This window comes from Epinephelus fuscoguttatus, linkage group LG12, assembly GCF_011397635.1.
Source record: "Epinephelus fuscoguttatus linkage group LG12, E.fuscoguttatus.final_Chr_v1".
Taxonomy (NCBI): Eukaryota; Metazoa; Chordata; class Actinopteri; order Perciformes; family Serranidae; genus Epinephelus; species Epinephelus fuscoguttatus.
In genome coordinates this window covers 26,872,809-26,892,194 of record NC_064763.1, presented here as the reverse complement: position 1 = coordinate 26,892,194, position 19,386 = coordinate 26,872,809, and the positions used below count along the sequence as shown (strand labels likewise).

Below are 19,386 nucleotides of genomic sequence, written 5' to 3'. Positions count from 1 at the left end.
TTGGTGGCATAGATTCAACAAGGTGCTGGAAACATTCCTCAGAGATTTTGGTCCATATTGACATGATAGCATCACACAGTTGCTGCAGATTTGTCGGCTGCACATTCATGATGTGAATCTCCCGTTTACACATCCCAAAGGTGCTCTATTGGATTGAGATCTGGATTCTGCTGAATGTCGCAGCTGAAAACTAGACTCATCAGACAAAGCAATGGTTTGCTGCTTCCTGCTGTTGTCTCTTTTTCGTACCATCCTCTGTAAAGCCTGGAGATGGTTGTGTGTGAAAAATCCCAGTAGATCAGCAGTTTCAGATCAGCCTGTCTGGCACCAACATCTATGTCACATTCAAAGTCACTTAAATCACCTTTCTTCTCCATTCTGATGCTCAGTTTGAACTTCAGCAGGCCATCTTGACCACGTACGTCTACATGCCTAAATGCACTGAGTTGCTGCCATGTGATTGGCTGATTAGCTTTTTGCATTAAGGAGCAGTTGAGCAGGTGTACCTAATAAAGTGGCTGTTGAGTGTAAACGAAAACTACAAATACAAACTGGTCAAAGTATTTGTCTTTTATTTAGACAGCATGAAAATTGACAGACAGTAGAAGGAAGATGTTACGGCAGGATTCAGTCTTAGACCATCAGTTCATACTGTTTCAGGCACAGAGGTGTGACACACAACTATAACATTAATATGACACTTTAATCATAAATTACCAGGATTAATTAAAAAAAATACTGTTTTCATGTACCTTACAGGCACATTTCATGTATGTACGGCATTGAACACAAACATAAAAGAGGAGCTGATGACGTTAAGTGACACTGTCACGTATGAATGGAGGAAAAGTCAGACAAGAAGTCAGCTTTTAACATCTACTGTGCTATAAAATGGTTAATAACATTTAACGTGGTTCACATATAGTAGTCAGATATACATACAGTACATGCATCGTTCATACTTAGCCCCAGTAGTTCAGTGATAGCAGTCACAGTTTACATGATGAATATATTATATCTTCGATCAGCAGCACAGAGGATTACTGTTTGCACTGTAGATCTCTAAAGTCTAAGTTAGATCTTTGTGTTATTTTGGCAATGACATCATCAGCTCTGTCACATGTATGTGATGTAGTTTTCAGGTATGAGGCCTGTTCTGCCGTTGTATGTCGCCTGAAGCCAACCAGGTTCCACAGACGGGTACACTGCAGACACAGACAAGTCTGCATGTCAAGACAAGGACCTTTATATATGAAACGGCCAATTTTCATCTTCTATAATGACACGCCACACACTCCCTACATGCACAACCCATGTTAACAGTAAACTGCATCTGTCCCACTGCTGGATCATTAATATAGAGACATGTTGAATGAGCACTATTCAGACCAACAGACCTTTAGTCCAGATCATGAAGTTTCCAAACATAACAATGATTCTGCAATTGTCATAGCCTGATCTCAGTGAGGGGTCAGAGGCCGTCACACAGTAAATTACAGGAAATGTGTTAAAATAAAGCCAGAAAAAGATACAAAAAACCCCATTTTGTATTCATTTTGTGATGTAAGTCCTTGGAGCAAGATGATTAACATTTGTGTTACATTATTATGAAGTGGGTCATAATCTTCTACCTAACTTTGAAATAACTGAACGGGAGAGTTCACACCAAAATCAAGAAAGCATACTCTTACTCTCACCTGTAGTGCTATTAATCAGTCTAGATTGTTTTGGTGTGAGTTGCCGAGTGTTGCCCGTAGAGATGTCTGCTTTCTCACAAACACTCACCCACTCACAACAAAACAATCTAGACTGATAAATAGCACAACAGGTAAGAGGGAAAATATGCATTTTGATTTGGGGTGAACTTCCCTTTAGGAATTTGACACAATCTTTTATAAATGTGACATGTACTTTTATAAATGTTTAGTATTTAAATGTATTACATTTAAATACCTGGTTTAAATGCAGAGACCCCTCTTCAAAGAAACCTGTGAGAAGTTCACTTACCATTTGAGAACAGCGCCCCCTGTGGAAAACTCAGCTCATGGCTGTGTTCTGCCTCACAGGAGTAAAGAGCTTTTGCCTCCCTGGGAGAATAAAAGTAATCAGTAAATAAAAGAGATTTAGAAAATGAGCTAAGGAGCATTTCTTTCATCGGTAAGTTTCAATTTGTTTGACTGAAATGTATACAAATACAAGCTCAAAATCAACATACCTTCCTGAGCATATGTCTAATGCTGAGGAGAATACTGAACTCTCGCGCTGCGGGAGTCTGACTGATAATCTGTAACACACAAACACAACATTTGCTCTGAATGCATTCCCTGAAATTTCCAGTTATTACCAAGAAGGTGAGCATGTCAGTTTCAAAAACCCACTCTCCCACAAAACAGTTAAACTGTGTTCTTCTTAAATAAAGCAGATAAATCTTGAACCAATCAGAAAATAAAGTATTCATACCCAGAAGTAGAACAGTGATGTCTGGGCTGTCACAGTTAAAAATAGTCACAGTTAAAAATAGTAGAAAAACAAGATGCCTTTGAAATTTGAAGTTAAGCCAATGCCATTAACATGGATGAATGATTTTGTTTTGTTTTTTAATTTAAAAAGCCACAGGGTCCAGATTTCTCCTTAGTCATTAGTTCAAGGTCCAAAACGTTTCACATATTCAGTGTCATACTTGCGTTTGGCCATGTTGTTCCTAAAAAAACAATGTATAGACTCATATAAGAGTAACCCGTCTACACTCCCCATCACTTATGACCCAGTAGAAGTGTGTGGCAGTGTATTTATCTGCAGAGACTCCACCCTGTCTGTATTTTCTTATTCTCATTTTGCTGTGTTTGTAATGTTCCTGGGCACAGTGAAGTTGGGACACTATAAAAAGGAGGTGACCAGGCGCCAAATCATAAGCAGCACTCATCCATAAGGATGCTACAAAAATACCTGGATACAATGCCAAAAAACACTAACAAAGTGAGGCAAAACGCAAAGCAGACAAAGCTGGAGTTGGCTTTCACTTTCATACAGTAGCAACAATTACACTATCTTAATGTGTGGGTAGCTGAGACCATGTGTTCTTGTTTTCTCTAAGGGTAATCTATCCATGGCGAGAGAGTGCTATGTGATTAGCGTCAGAGGTATAAGATAGACTTTACAGACACTCACACTGATCCAGGCCTCTGGTATCCGTTGCTGGATGTGGCGGCTGCAGAGTGCCTGGTGGTTATATCGGAGCCACAGCGGACATGTGCAGGTTTACGTCTTAGCATTGCCTCTTGTGGATCCAGCGACATGAGACTCTGTACCGATCCATGACAGCTTTTGTAATCTGGGATAGAAACACACGAAATCAGAACTAAACATAAAAAGGGAGGTGACAGATATCTAAAACTCTCTTACTGTCATCACACTCAATCTGGTGGAAAGGTACGCACCTTCGGAGATGTGCAGGGAGGTGAGAGAGGAGGATGCAGAAAGCCTGTAGGGGAATAATGAAGAGGAGGAGGAAGAGGAGGAGGAGGCAGTCCTGTAAGTTTTTCTGAGCTGACGAGAAGGAGAGGAGTCCGTCAATTTAGTTTCTGTGACAGTGGTGGAGACACTGGATACATTTCTTTGATCCACTGAATGAGTGCTCTTCAGAGAGGAGACAGACGACGCTCTCTGAACAGGTCGACCCTCACTGAGAGAGGAGGCGCGCTCTGCTGAAGGGTGCTGGATGGAGGCAGTGGATGTGGAGGCTATGGAGGGAGATCTTGACTCTTTTACAGATGATAAGGAGGCAGTCGAGTTTCCTTTGACGGACAGACTCCTCTCTGTGGAGAGCAAAGAGGACGTGGAGGAGGACACAGAGGAAGTCTGCTGGGTCGGAGTGATCTGTGAGGAAGTCCGGGAAGAGGGAGGTGTAAGGTGAGGGGAGGTGGCGCTGTCTGTCTGGTGTTTGTGATCTGTCACGTTTGTGGCGTTGTCGGACAGGGAGGAGGAAGAAGCTGCAGCTGGAGGACACACCTGTGTTGCGGAGGGCGAGCTGGACTCTGCAGCAGGAGATGACGGAGGAGAAGTCTGAGACAATCCGTTCTTCTCAGAGGAGTGTGAGGACAGAGACTCCTGACTTCCCATCGGAGTCGTGCTGGGGCTGCTACTGAAAGTGTCACCTAGAGGGAGAAATGCAAACGAGTCACATTATAAAGAGACTGAATGACAATGGCAACATATAAGTCAGTCCATCACAACAAATATGTCAAATAAATGTTGTGACATGAAAAGGTATTTATGAGGGATGAGATAAAGGAGGCGTAAGCTGCAGAGAGACTCACTGTCATTGTCTGCCAGACAGAGAGCCGGAGGATAAAGACGGGCCTTCCTCTTCCCTGACGAAAGACAGATGGCTTTGTTCCTCCGAGGAGTCGACCGAGAGGACGGAGCCTGAGGTAAAGGCACCGACAGGTCGGGGGCCTCACCAAAAATCTGGAACATACAGTGAACATGCCTGTTAGATGTGTGTCTGTATGTTTGTGTATTTGTGTGGGTGTGTGTGTGTGTTTGTACGCGCACCTTGTTGTGGTTTTCAATGATTATCTCCACCACGATGTTCTGAAACTTGATGTTCATCATGGCGGCCACCGTCTCTTCCTGTGACCTCATCAGTGTGGGGCCGAAGATCATTCCCAGGTTGGACACAGTCATCTGGTTCTGGTCACTGTGAGAGGAAACCCTAAACACACACACAACACACACACACACACACACACACACGTGTTTTAAATATCTTATAACAGAGAAATGAGAGAAAAGATGTCGAGTAAAGTTTCAGTGCATGTACTCGATCCAATAAAATCCCAGTATGTAATAATATGTACATACTTGAAGAGGTGGTCGGTTAAGATGTCCAACATTGCTCTGTTTTTTTCTGGCAGCTTGTGTACAAGAGCATGAATCGCTCTCACTCTGTACTTCTGGTCATCATACTCTGTCAAACAAGGAAAGAGTGCAGAGAAAGGGATATGATAACATGGTGACACAATGTGCTTTTGTTTACATGACGTACAAAGTATGAGGTAGTAAATTCAAACCACACAGATTGTGTGTACTTTTAAAAGTGTCAGTAAGGCATCTTACTTGCAGCTTTGATGAATTCTTTATGCAGCCTGTAGGTCAGAACTGGTTCTGCCAGACACCTGCACGCACATTAGAAATCATGAATTCACAATTCACAAGAGGTGTTATTCAAAAAGCTGTCTTTGTACTGTATGTCACCTGAAATAATTCTTGAGGCCGCTGGTGATGGTCTTGTTGTCCCAGGCGTCTGCATCCAGCTGCATGTCAGGGGGAGCTGTGGATGCTACAGGAGAGTAGATAATACATTATTTATCTGCAGTGATTAAAGTACACCTACTATTCATTGTTCTCCTCAGGAACATAATAAAGAGAAAAGTGGGCCGTCTCTTACAGAATACACTCGTCATCAACCTCTGCACTTTGGAGTTGACTCCTCCAGTCCTGTACAGTCCCAGGGTGGTAATGCCTACACACACATTGTGAAACAGGTCATAAATCAAAAATGCATACAATACTGTGAATTCTTTTTCTCATATGAATATTTTAAGGAGGAGGAATACCTCTTGTTTCAACCAGTTCAATACACCTCTTGACAAAGCTGAAGCCGGCCTCGTTGAGAAATGCTGTGAAACAAACAGTGACCAAAACTTCTGATAAATTGCAAGACACATTAAAACTTCTCATTTAAATGAAGAACAGTATAATTAGGATACTTACTCTCCTCTTTCTTGCTGAGCAAAGAAGGCAGAGTGTAAATCTGAACAAAGACAGAAACAATGTTTATGTGTTAGTAAGACAAGTAAGACATTTCAAATGATGTTGCTGTATCATTGTTATTATTTATTTAATGGTGGACATATTCATACTGGTTCTTTTCCATCCATTGCCTCCATCCACAGCTGCCTGTTGGCCTCAGAGAGCGCTTGCAGGGTGATGACGCCATGTCTGCAGACAAACAGAGATCATTTTTACCAGAGCACAAGCCAACAGCAGCCATATCTCAATGTATTTAATCCACAGATAGTCATGTGTGCGTGTGGGCACACAGTCTCTCAGTTATCTCCCCTCTCACCTCTCCACCACCTCGATGTCAAAGCAGAAGCGTTTGTCGATTGAATCCGTCTTCCTTCTGACACACGAGCGCAGCTTGAACATCTCAGGTGTCCCATTCACCACGCCGTTCTGTAAACAGACAGATGTGTGTGCAATATGCACTCGACATGTGGTACTAAGGTCTGTCAAAGGATTCTCACAAAGTCTGAGCTTTTGATATCGTAGCAACAAAACAGCATTGCTCATTAGGACCATTTTGGTGTCTGCATGTTTAAACCCATCAACTCTCCACATTTTAATTTGCTTCAAAAATCAGAAACATTTATTTACAAAAACTTGACACTAGCTTTAAGTAAGTAATGCATTTCTTCTTCTTTCTGTCAAAGTGGCATTAACAGTTACTTAACTTGATAGTGCACTTTCTTGGTGGTGCATCAAGTCCTTGTGTTGCCTGCTTAAAACTACATTACCATTTCCATAGTAGATTTTAATGCTTAATGCCTTTTAGCAATTGGGCTTTAACATGTGTGGTTATTCATCTGTGCTACCAGCTCACCTGTCTGCTGGCTGGTCTGGCCTCTGTGTTGCTCATGGTGAACAGCTTGGAGCTTTTTTCATAAGTACAGTAGTATCTGGTCCACACGCTGCCCAAAGGACCTGTAATACATTCAGGCAGGTGTATGAGTGTCTGTGTTTCGACAAAAGAAAATCTGCTCAGGTAATTCTGGCGTTTGCTTTTCCATACAGCTTAACTGAGAGAAGAGAAAAGATCATTTTTGTGCAGCTCACGTTTCTCCTGTATATACAGATATCCCTCCATGGTGAAGCAACTGGGGGCTTTGAAGTCTTCTTCTGCAGATCGGATCCTCTTCATCAGCCTCTCAACCTCAGCACGTGTACTTTCAAAGTTATTGCGAGCCTTATCAACATACAAAGGAGACTGCGTTAAAATTAGTCATATTTATAGGCGTGAAACATATAAAATCTGAAAAGTTTAGTCAGGGAAAGGTTATTAATTACAGCTAAGTAAATTACTACAAGTCTTAAAGGGAAACTATTGTGCTCATTAATAATAATAATGATCTTGAGTTACAAAGTGCTTGTCAATAATTAAAACACACAAGACTTGAAAACAACAACTTTTAAAAGAACTGATAAAAGCACTTGAGTATATAAAAACCGAGGAAATAAAGACAGTCGAAATGAACTTAAAACACAAGTAAAATCAGGAAAGGCTCTCCGATGAAAGTATGTTTTAAGAAGGGACTTGAAAGAGATCACTGACTCGGCCGACCTGATTTCCTCGGGCAGACTGTTCCAGTGCCACAGGGCCCTGACAGCATTCTGGGTTTGTACTAGAACAGGTTCACATGCGTTAATATTCATATAACACTTTCTTTTCCTCATACTGTCTGTGTCAACACCTGTATTCACCTCCTGTCTGAGACGTTCTGTTTAACCACCTGCTTCTTTAAGCCTCCCTCGCAAAAAAGCCCAGTCTGCTTTGATTGGTCAGCATTTTGAGACATTACCTGTCTGTGATCTCTGGGTCTCTGCACCACCACTGCAGCCCAAGATTGATGGTAACGAAGTATAGCAGCACTATCTAGTTTGAAAAATCACCAATAAAAACTTCTAAAAACAGCCAGACATGTTCCAACAGGAATATGATCTAAAAACAGGGAGAAATTAACAATTCAGCAATCGCAATTTCATGTTTGCTTTGTTTTATGTATTGTGCTATGTAGTGTAAACACTTGCAGCAGGGCGCCTGAAGCAAATGAGCATCAAAAGAAATGCGTCATGAGCTGATGTCAGCTTGTCTCACAAAAAAAAAAGCAGTTGGAAACAAAGTATTTACAATAGTCTGAAGCCTGAGGTTGAGCCTGAGGGTTTTGCTCACAGGGATTACTTTTACATACAGTACAGGCCAGAAGTTTGGACACACCTTCTCATTCAATGCGTTTTCTTTATTTTCATGACTATTTACATTGTAGATTCTCACTGAAGGCATCAAAACTATGAATGAACACATGTGGAGTTATGTGCTTAACAAAAAAGGTGAAATAACTGAAAACATGTTTTATATTCTAGTTTCTTCAAAATAGCCACCCTTTGCTCTGATTACTGCTTTGCACACTCTTGGCATTCTCTCGATGAGCTTCAAGAGGTCGTCACCTGAAATGGTTTTCCAACAGTCTTGAAGGAGTTCCCAGAGGTGTTTAGCACTTGTTGGCCCCTTTGCCTTCACTCTGCGGTCCAGCTCACCCCAAACAATCTCGATTGGGTTCAGGTCCGGTGACTGTGGAGGCCAGGTCATCTGCCGCAGCACTCCATCACTCTCCTTCTTGGTCAAATAGCCCTTACACAGCCTGGAGGTGTGTTTGGGGTCATTGTCCTGTTGAAAAATAAATGATGGTCCAACTAAACGCAAACCGGATGGGATGGCATGTCGCTGCAGGATGCTGTGGTAGCCATGCTGGTTCAGTGTGCCTTCAATTTTGAATAAATCCCCAACAGTGTCACCAGCAAAACACCCCCACACCATCACACCTCCTCCTCCATGCTTCACAGTGGGAACCAGGCATGTGGAATCCATCCGTTCACCTTTTCTGCGTCTCACAAAGACACGGCGGTTGGAACCAAAGATCTCAAATTTGGACTCATCAGACCAAAGCACAGATTTCCACTGGTCTAATGTCCATTCCTTGTGTTTCTTGGCCCAAACAAATCTCTTCTGCTTGTTGCCTCTCCTTAGCAGTGGTTTCCTAGCAGCTATTTGACCATGAAGGCCTGATTGGCGCAGTCTCCTCTTAACAGTTGTTCTAGAGATGGGTCTGCTGCTAGAACTCTGTGTGGCATTCATCTGGTCTCTGATCTGAGCTGCTGTTAACTTGCGATTTCTGAGGCTGGTGACTCGGATGAACTTATCCTCAGAAGCAGAGGTGACTCTTGGTCTTCCTTTCCTGGGTCGGTCCTCATGTGTGCCAGTTTCGTTGTAGCGCTCGATGGTTTTTGCAACTCCACTTGGGGACACATTTAAAGTTTTTGCAATGTTCCGGACTGACTGACCTTCATTTCTTAAAGTAATGATGGCCACTCGTTTTTCTTTAGTTAGCTGATTGGTTCTTGCCATAATATGAATTTTAACAGTTGTCCAATAGGGCTGTCGGCTGTGTATTAACCTGACTTCTGCACAACACAACTGATGGTCCCAACCCCATTGATAAAGCAAGAAATTCCACTAATTAACCCTGATAAGGCACACCTGTGAAGTGGAAACCATTTCAGGTGACTACCTCTTGAAGCTCATGGAGAGAATGCCAAGAGTGTGCAAAGCAGTAATCAGAGCAAAGGGTGGCTATTTTGAAGAAACTAGAATATAAAACATGTTTTCAGTTATTTCACCTTTTTTTGTTAAGTACATAACTCCACATGTGTTCATTCATAGTTTTGATGCCTTCAGTGAGAATCTACAATGTAAACAGTCATGAAAATAAAGAAAACGCATTGAATGAGAAGGTGTGTCCAAACTTTTGGCCTGTACTGTAGGTTAACCTCATTATTTGAAACTCTGACCGAGTGTAACATGAACATCCATCACTGTCACACTGTTTATCAAGGACAGAAAATAAGGAAAAGCATAAAAGGTCCCCTTTAAAACAGGTAGTTATTCTGTAATGATTATTTTTGTTAATCGAGCAGTACTTTAAGCAGTACTACTAAGCTTCTGATCATTTTAACTTTGACTTTGCTCAGACAAAGTGTGAGCTGTAGCTGTCAAGGCAGTAAAATATGTGAGTCTGCGAGTCTAGGCCAAACTGTGTTCACACTGTGACTGAAGGTAGTTCAAATTGTGTGTTTCAACATGCTAGGAGTATCAGGTGTGTGAGGTTTCCACTTGAGGGCCGACAATGCCAGATGCAGTTGAAACTTCACATTCTCTAAATGGCTTAAGAGTTTGACCAGATAAAAGAAGTGATATCAGGTCCACATTTGGTCCCGAGGTTTGCAACAAACATACAAACTTACATTCTGCAGGTTGAACTGAAGCTGCTGCTTGTAGGGTTCAAACTCACTGGCCAGCTCGTAGCCCTCATGGTAGAACGTAAACAAACCCTGCAGGAAGGCTAATAACTGAAGATCAGAGGGAGAAATCCACAGGAAAAATGTTAGCTGGGGGCTTGGGAGTGTAGAGCATAATGAGAGGATTACAAAAGACTGATTGTCTGTCATCTGCTCAATCAATCAAAATGGGAGAAAACCCCCTGAAACTCTGTCTGTTGTTTGCTTTGCTGCCCTTGTTTACTCTACAACAAAGAGTTTCCCTCTCTGTCCGACGGAAGAGATCTCCATGCAGGAAGTGCTTCTACAGCAACAGGAAGTGGGCTTTGCCGATATGTATCATTAAAACATTTTTATCACCGGCCAAACAGAGTGTGTAATGTGTGTTTTTCAGAATCTGACTTTGCTGTCTTTCCTTGATCACATCTGTGTGTGTACACACAATCATTACTGGCTTGGCTGCAATTATGACTTAATGTTTACATCACTGCAAAAAATAGACTCATCAGTCACATTTTCCTGTGATGAAACATTGTGTGTTGGTTACTGTGCCTCCCCTCTGCTGCCCAGATCTATGACGGCCCAGCTGCTCAGTTAAAACTGTGCTAAACATGATCATAATGTTTGTCTGTGAACTCACCGGCTCCACAAATTCAAACTTTTTTCTCTCCTGCACTTCTTGGATCTTGAAGACGTACTGCAGCGAAGCATCATAAAAAACTTGCCTGTCCTTGCTCATCTGTGAATCAGCCTGCAACAGAAACAGAAACAACACCCATGCAATACTTTTCGTTACCTAACACATGTGGGAGGAAGTCGGTGCACATTTTTAGAAATCGAATGGTTTACCTCGTGTAGCTGTGATTCCTTCTTTTTAGAGGACAGGCTCAGGTGTTTCTCCAAAACAGAGTAATATCTTTCTGTCTCCTTGTCAAACTGCTTCTTTCCCTCCTTGAGGATGACAGGGACATAGAGAGGATGTTAGCAATAAGTAAAAGCAACCATATCAATCTCTATATCTGTCAATAAAGGTCTTTAAATTCACTTTTTTTTTTACATGACACATAAAGAATGTCACACTGGAATATATGTCTCCCCCAGTCCTTTAAGTCTCATCCACTGAGGCTGAAATTTGTCAATACGAGTTCAAATGCGATACCTCAGTTAAGATACCACTGTCGATATGACATTTTATGATACTTAACTTTGAGGAACATAAACATGTTTTTCTACAAAAACCTTTTTTATTGTTCATAAAACTTCTCAAATGCATTAATATTTAATGTAATGGGAACATAAGCCATTCAAGAACTTAATAATTCAATAAAATAGTGTAAAACTGGCACACTCATTATTTTGATCAGTAAATAACTAACAAAAAAATAGGTGAGGTCATGAGACATGCTAGTTTTCAGTTCTTGACAGTTAAACCAGTCCAACATCTTGATAAGTAAATAAATAAAAGCAACAAGACTAACTAGTCTGCAACTGTGTACTTAGGCACATTGGTGCTTTGAGCTAAAGACAATGCTGACATGCTGTTATCAAGCATGTATATTGTTTGCCGTGCTCACCATCTTAATTAAGCCTGCTCTATTAGAGCTGCAATAAATAATTAATTAATCAATTAGCTGTCAACTATTAAATTAGTTGACGCAGTGAGGTTGCTACAGCTGTGCAAATACCTGCACAACTCCTCTGATCTTTACAAGTGACAAGTTCAGATGATTTTTGGGATGAACTAATGAGCTTTGAGAAGCCACACAGCTATCATGAGCTGCAGAGGGAGCATTAATAATCTAAATGAAGAGACACTGCCAACATATTTAGGACAACAGCTATTTTCCAAACCAGCTGCAGCTCTAAGCTCCACATATCCAACCACTCTGTCTTGCTTCAGTGTGAGGATGTGCCGCTCACACACTCCTGCTACATTCTACAGGCCAAGGAGACGCTGCCATCAACACCCAGAAATGAGCTGTGATTTCACTTTCAGAGTTGGTCATTGCTCTGACCATTGTTTGAGACCCTGTAAACAGTATGCCACTGCTAACTCCGCCTTTATTTCTGTCTGAGAGAGAATGAAGAGAATTTTTTTTTTGATAAATTGAATTATAAGCCTTGAGACAGCTGCTGAAACCAGACACCAGACTGGCTTTGTGTTTACGCTGCCTCACTGAGTTCAACTTTCTCTCTGTCTGTGACGCGCTCCCTGTCTTCCCTCCCAGCGTCCGTTCCCATGACCTTGTTACTGACACTGGACTGTGATCCATCGTTTATCTGAACAAATTAGATTCTCTGACCACTGACTGAGAGACATACAGGGACCAGACCAGAGCAGGATGATCTGTCTGATCACCACCCACAGTGGTAGATAACTAATGCATGCAGCATGCTTAATGAGCTGAATGTCATGTATTGGCCTTTTAAAACCTCAGAGACTGTGTAAAGTTTAAATGTCACCTGTGAGTCAGAGGAAAAGTTAACCAGTTCAGTTACTTTGTGTTAATAATCCACTCAGCTTTCAAGTTATCCTTCAATTAATTTAACACCTGCAGCTGTACCTTGACAGCTCCAATCTGCTCCTTACGAAACCTCTCGAGCGGTGAGATCAACACATCATCAGCGTTCTGGATCTGAGAGGAAAAAATAACAACAGTCAGCTCAGTGTGTCAACAGTAAGACCAGCAGCGACTCAGTCACTGTTCCACGAGGGCTGCAGTGGTGACTTCAGTGTTAAAAATAGGTCTTGTCAAATCTAATTGTTAAGCAGATGCTTGTCTTTTATTTTTGTGACGTTTTGTGACACATTTCTGCTTCATTTAGAAGTAGATGTTGAAATTAAACCCTGAGGAAATGGTCCAATTTGATCCGAATTAGAATCTCTCTCTGCTGCATTCAGGGGATTTCAAAAATAATTTTAAATATCTCTAAATTGATCGATTGAAACTGGCTTATTTACTTCCTGTTTACCTTCAAATAATATCATAGGGACACACTGCACACACCCCAGTTTATAGTCAGTTTATGACTGTGATAATGGAGCATGTTATGGACTTTGCTCATGGTTGTTTTCCACAGACACACAAGAGATTACAGCCATGCTTACAGCTCAGTCAGGCTGCATAAAGCGTGGTGCTCTGAGCTAAATGCTAACATTAGCATGCTCACAATGACAATACTGACATGCAGATGCAAAGCAGGTATCATGTCCATCATCTTAGTTGAACATGTTAGCATGCTAGCATTTGTTAATCAGCATTAATCACAAGCTACAGCTGAGGCTGATATGGAAGACAAATAAAAATTTTGATCTGGTGATGGTGCTAGATGAAAGGTCACAGGATCACCAAAGCTATTCCAACAAATCCTCTGGGCAAGCTGAATACATGTCTAAAATTTCATCTGATCACACACATGCAAAATTTCACCAATCACAGCTAAAGTAATCATGATACTGTTCTGGTAATATTTCTGCAGCTGACTGTATAGTATGTATGAGAAAGCTGATGTTTAGACATGAGCCGAGCACTAACGACAGCGACAGAGCAGTTATCAGTGCTCTAGTGTTTACACAAAGTCTCTGCCCTCTTTAGTCATGAGCCAAAATAATGCACAGATCTGTCACGTCTTGCTTTGATCTGTCTGGTTGATTCAAGCATTAGACTTTAAATAGCTTCTCAGTCCTACACCATGACTTTACTTTCACTTCACTTCAGTTTAGTGCCACGCCGGAACCCAGTGAAAGGTCTGCTTTCTTTGTAAGTGCTCTTTTTTCACCACATCACAATATGCAGGGTGAAACGGAACACTAAGAGACTGAGGGGCATTGTTAAACTGCAATAATAGTGCTTTCAGGTTCAACAGGTAGGTATTTCAGAGGAATCCATTTTACTGGAATTACCCTTTACCTCAATAATGACGGTATTAGTGGAGGTTGAGACCTATCTGCAATGATGCAGTGGAAAAGCATACAATTAAAACACACACACACACACACACACACAGAAAGAAAGAGAAAAAGAGCAGACAAACACACACACACACACACACACACACACACATAGGACCCTTTTATGGACTTTCCCAGGCAGTCAGGCCTCAGCTCACAGTCTCACAGGGGAATTGGCAGAATAGGTTCCACATGGTTCCTCTGTAACCAGACCATGTACACAGCCACAAGCACACACACACACACACACACACACACACACACACACACACACACACACAGAGGACTATGCATAAGGTAGCGTACTCTGCACATACATTGCGCATGTGCAGAGGTTTGTCTGCGCACAGACTGTGCCAAACTCCAATCACTCCCACACAAAGCCCTCTGGTTGATGGAGGGTCTGTGAGTCAAAGACGTTTTTTCCAAATCGCCATGGAGCACTCACCGCCGCTGGCACAGAGTTCACAACAAATGTGTCAATCAGACTTGTGGGAAAACCAGATTAAGACAAGAGGCTTGAGGAAGTCAGCGCGTTGCATCACGGTGCCTGACACAGACTTAAAGTTTAAAACTGAAATCCTGGAAGCTATTGGATCTGACTTTGGTGTTCACAACTTGGTTTAGAAAGGGCAATTAGTCTAATGGTGTATTCAGTTCAGTACTGGCAGTCGGAGCAACAAGCAGAATTCTTTCTCTGTATCATTTCTCTGTTAAGAAGTGGACTCTATTCTATTCTATAAAACAAAGATATATTACTCATGATCATTTAATTGATGTCAATTATGTCGTGGATGATGGTGTACAGAACAAAGAAAAGCCAGAAAATGTCAAAAAATAACAGCTTTTTTGTTAATATCCATTCAAAGTTGTTGTTGGATTGTTTTTTAAACTGACATATATATCTCTACAGAAAAGGTTGACCCTGCTACATCTCATTAATATGAACAAATAAGAACAACGCTTTACATTGTGTTAGTTGACCTATTTACTGTACACCACTAGGCCCTAATCTGAGATTAAAACGGCCTCTCAAAATGTCCTCCATTTTGAAACTTTCCGTATGTTATTTTTCAAAAATGGACAGCATAAACCTGCATTTTAATTTTCTTTCTCACACATGTGTTTCCTTACCAGCCGTTTTCTCTCCTCTTCCATGGTGCTCAAGAGCTGCGAGAACTCCTTCAAGGAGTGAGCTGTAAAAGAAATTTCACACCTCAAACGTGGATCATATTCGATATATTTTGTAGTCTGAACATCTTGTTTTGTAGATCACTGGGGACACTTTCATCTTACCAATACTGATCTCATCATCAGTCTCAGCATCTCCAATACATTCAAACTGGAAATCCTGTAGAGACTGAGAGAACCGCTGAACAGCGAGAGAAAGACCTGAGAAAAACAAAAAGCAGTTCATTCAGTTACTTAAAGCTAGTCTCACAATTTTATTTTTGCCATCACTTATTTATACCGAACATAGTTTCACTATTTCCAATTTATGAACAAGAATGCTCAACTGGCATGAGTTTGCATTCTGCCAGTTTTACTCCCATTCCCCTGCAGGCTAAAAACAGCATCATTTATTCCCTCCTGTAATAAACTATTAATGTATTTTCCTACAAGCCACTTGCACATCATCCACTGCCAAGACATGAGGTGTCAAAGTCTGATATAAACAAACGGCCACACCCCGCAACAAACTCCACTTGACAGCCTTTAGTCTCAGATAACTGTGTTTACGTGTCCAAACAACACTCCAATAGTGTTTAATACCACCTCTTATTCTCTGAGGTGCAACAACACTTGGCACCACGAGGCTGCGTTCTCTCATTTACACACCCGTAACACTGGTCTGCATGCCAGCTGCTGAAGGCACTATTTCAATCACACCACTGCTTTATATACAGCGATTATAAAAACATAAGACTATCCTTTAGTAGAGGTTCTTAGCAGATTACTGCCTGGACATCAGGACAAACAACGGTGGTCAAGTTCAATGCATGAAAGACAAAAGCAGTGTCAACAGTTTTATCCTGCAGGAAACAAAAACAAAGTTGTTTCCATATTGTTATTTAAAAGATGTGGACAAAACTATTATGATGTTTTCTAGTGTTAATTAAATTTTACAAAATGTGATAACACATAATACATCTGTCATTTATATGGTCAAGAAAAATAATCAGGCCCTGAATTCTCAGTATCTGAAATGTGTTCAAAATATCTTACGTACTGCAGTCTACCTACTGCATGCTGTATGTTTCCATTAAGTGATGTCAGACTGTTTAAATGCAAATAATTTGTGGTCGGTTGCCTACAAAACTTTAATGTGTTTCACTTACTTTTATGACAGCGTTGTTCAGTTTAAGTGAACTCTCATTTGCTGCACTAAAAACACCGATAAGAGAGGAACACACTGATGACATGGCCAGACTTTGAAAAGGCTTTTTAGTCTATAAAGGTTTCACAATTCTCACAACTTCCCCCTGGGGATCAATAAAGCATTCTGATTTTGAAATGTTAGCATATCATGAATAGCAGCAGTACTGTATCTTGGTAATGTCCTATTGTGGTGACTCTGGTGATTGAGGCGCCAGTGTTCTGTACACAGTTTGACCTGTTCATGTTAATGATGTAGTTATTCAAGTTGTTCACAGACCAGCCGAACACACTCGTGTATGTGTGTGTGTGTGTGTGTGTGTGTGTGTATGGCAGGCTGCAGCGGTGTTAACACCAACAATGACCTCAGCCAGCAGGTGAGCCAAAGAGGCAGCTACAAAGTGTAGGTGTGTCTGAGCTTAAACTGGACGTGATCAAAAGAAACTAATAACAAATGGGAGGTGCCTGGCTTTTCAAAGTCTTCATTAGTTGATGTTGATATATGAATATGACAACCACCATTAAACTGTGCAACAGTTAAACGCACAACATCCAAGCATGAATCACTTGTGCATTCTTTGACAGATTTTCTGTCAGCCAAATACTAGTTTGTTATGTGCATATTCTATCTTTTTGTCACAAGAAGGTACCAAACTCATAATGGCTGAGACTATTAGTGGATCAGTTGATTTAAAGAAAATGAATTGTTAACTATTTTAGTGATTGTTTAATCATGTAAATCATTTATAAAGAAAAAAATTCCAAACATTTGCTGCGTCATGTCTCTCATAATGTGAGGAAGTGACACCTCTGACTGTATTGTATAGCTAATTGTATTGACTAGCTCTGGATTTCGTACCATTACTCAGACAAAACAAACAATCTGAAGACGTCACTTTGGCCCCTGAGAAATCAGAGGGGCATTTTTCTGGTGAATACTGTGCTTGAGTCCATTTTCAGTCAACAGATGGCACACAGTGAGTCTGCTTTGCGCTGTTGGTATTCCAGCTTTGCTCTGTGTTACTCTAAAACCAGTACATGACAGCACAGATACCTCACTGTAAAGATGACTTATAATAATAACATCATTGTTCATTGAGAAATATCTCAGTAGTGATAAAAAAGTTAACATTACCAATGTGATATTTGTCTTCTTTATGTTACATCTAGGCCTAATCATGGATAGATTACTGAACAGGCCTACCCCTGCCCTTCATCAGCAAAATGTCACTCAAATGAACACATATTGACCAGGAAGAGATGCAAAGGAGCTGAAAAGAAACAAAATAACTACAATAGAGGCGAAACAAATACAAAATGATGCAAAATGGCTACTATAAAGGGACAGAAAAAGAATGAAACAAATGATCGCAACCGATTAAAATCACTGCAAAGTTTGTGTGTGTGTTTTCAGTCATGTGTAGTTGTGGGGGCCTTTCACATGTCTTTGCCCAGGGGCCCATTGTCTCATAATCCGCCCATGCATTTAATGAAGTGGCTGAGAATATTAATAACAAAATCATTAATAGCAATGATTCTTCTTTTCACTCATCTCTAGGTTTAAAAACTGCATCTCCAAATTACAAACCATCACACATGACCAGACAAGGACATGTTTGTTTCTAACCTTACATGGTAATTTAAGTATGACCATTACAAACATGTAGCCTATACATAACAGTGTAACTAGCTACCTAACAGTGCTGCTCATTTTACCCCCAAATAACTGAATGCATGAAGATACTGAAGTCTTACGTGCGCTTAAGTCCCCACACTGGCTCTGTCTGAATAGATGGCCTTGGGGTTGCCTTGTTATCAGGCAGCAGACCGTGCAACTGTTTACTGTAACATGCACTCTTACCCCGAAAACAAAATATTAATCATGTTGTACTCACTTCTGAGGGCAGATACGAGCAGGTTTCCATCTTTGATGAGGTCTTTTATAAACCTGTTGGTGCGCTCCAGCTCTATCTCATGGCACTGCAGTCGCTCTCTGAACTCCGGACTGTCCAGGAAAGAGTCACTAAACTCCAGCGTCGGCAGACCCATCGATAAATTAACGCACACAGATAATTATTAGATATCAAAAGCAAAACGAGTTCACCGTGCCCTCGGTGGGACTTCCGAGAGAAAGCTGTGTTTCAATGGGCTCGGAGAAAGTTGGTCAGAAGTTTCTTCCAGCTCCTTTTTTTCATGCCTTTCTTAGTTTCCCCCTCAGAACTTCCGGACACTAGAACACAGGCAGAGTCTGTGGCGGACAGAGTTTGGCTAGGCTACACGACGAGCTCTACGCTGCTCCCCTCACCTTTTAATATTAATATTTAAATATAAAGCCGCCTGAATTCTTAGTGACCCTTTAGTTAATACAGAAAACACCACCAGTCGCGGAAAGAAAGCAGCAGAGCTTGATGTTGGACGTCTCAAAGCGGTCGGCACTGTGTCGCTAACTCCGTCTACATACGGCTCTGACTTGTTACTATGGGAACGGGAGACTCCTGCTGGCGCGTGCTGAAATCAGGGCAAAGTCTAATAAATTATTAATAATACTAATACTACTAATAATAAAAACCTGATCAGTAGGGCAGGACTTTTGTGCAATTAAATTACATCGGACATTTGTGCAATACTTGATAGATAGATAGATAGATAGATAGATGGATAAGTGCATAAATAGATATTAAAAATTGAATTAAAATTAAATTAAAATTGCCCATTCCACAGTCCAGTCCAGTTGTGGTGTGATGAGATGTCTCATCTCATCTCATCTCATCTCATCTCATCTCCTCTCCTCTCATCTCATCTCCACTTTGAATTTCTATGACTTCTGCATGCTTTCACCCACCATCCAAATGTCAAACTGTCTGGTCTTTTATAGCAGTGGT

At 41.1% G+C, this 19,386-nt stretch overlaps 1 protein-coding gene across 1 annotated transcript; it reads right to left on the bottom strand.

The window, feature by feature from the left end:
* Nucleotides 1–555: 555 nt before the first annotated feature.
* arhgap42a (Rho GTPase activating protein 42a) lies at nucleotides 556–18,966 on the bottom strand. The gene is made up of 24 exons (XM_049591755.1): nucleotides 18,400–18,966; nucleotides 15,425–15,520; nucleotides 15,263–15,324; nucleotides 12,741–12,812; nucleotides 11,026–11,127; nucleotides 10,817–10,927; nucleotides 10,144–10,248; nucleotides 6,901–7,030; nucleotides 6,668–6,768; nucleotides 6,131–6,240; nucleotides 5,925–6,003; nucleotides 5,776–5,815; nucleotides 5,619–5,681; nucleotides 5,450–5,524; nucleotides 5,257–5,341; nucleotides 5,119–5,177; nucleotides 4,864–4,969; nucleotides 4,555–4,714; nucleotides 4,317–4,467; nucleotides 3,438–4,154; nucleotides 3,169–3,331; nucleotides 2,216–2,284; nucleotides 2,008–2,087; nucleotides 556–1,205 (listed from the first exon to the last, which is right to left on the bottom strand). The coding sequence occupies exons 1-24, from the start codon at nucleotides 18,551–18,553 to the stop codon at nucleotides 1,117–1,119; spliced, it is 2,979 nt and encodes a 992-aa protein (XP_049447712.1). The 5' UTR covers nucleotides 18,554–18,966; the 3' UTR covers nucleotides 556–1,116.
* Between the last annotated feature and the right edge of the window lie 420 nt (nucleotides 18,967–19,386).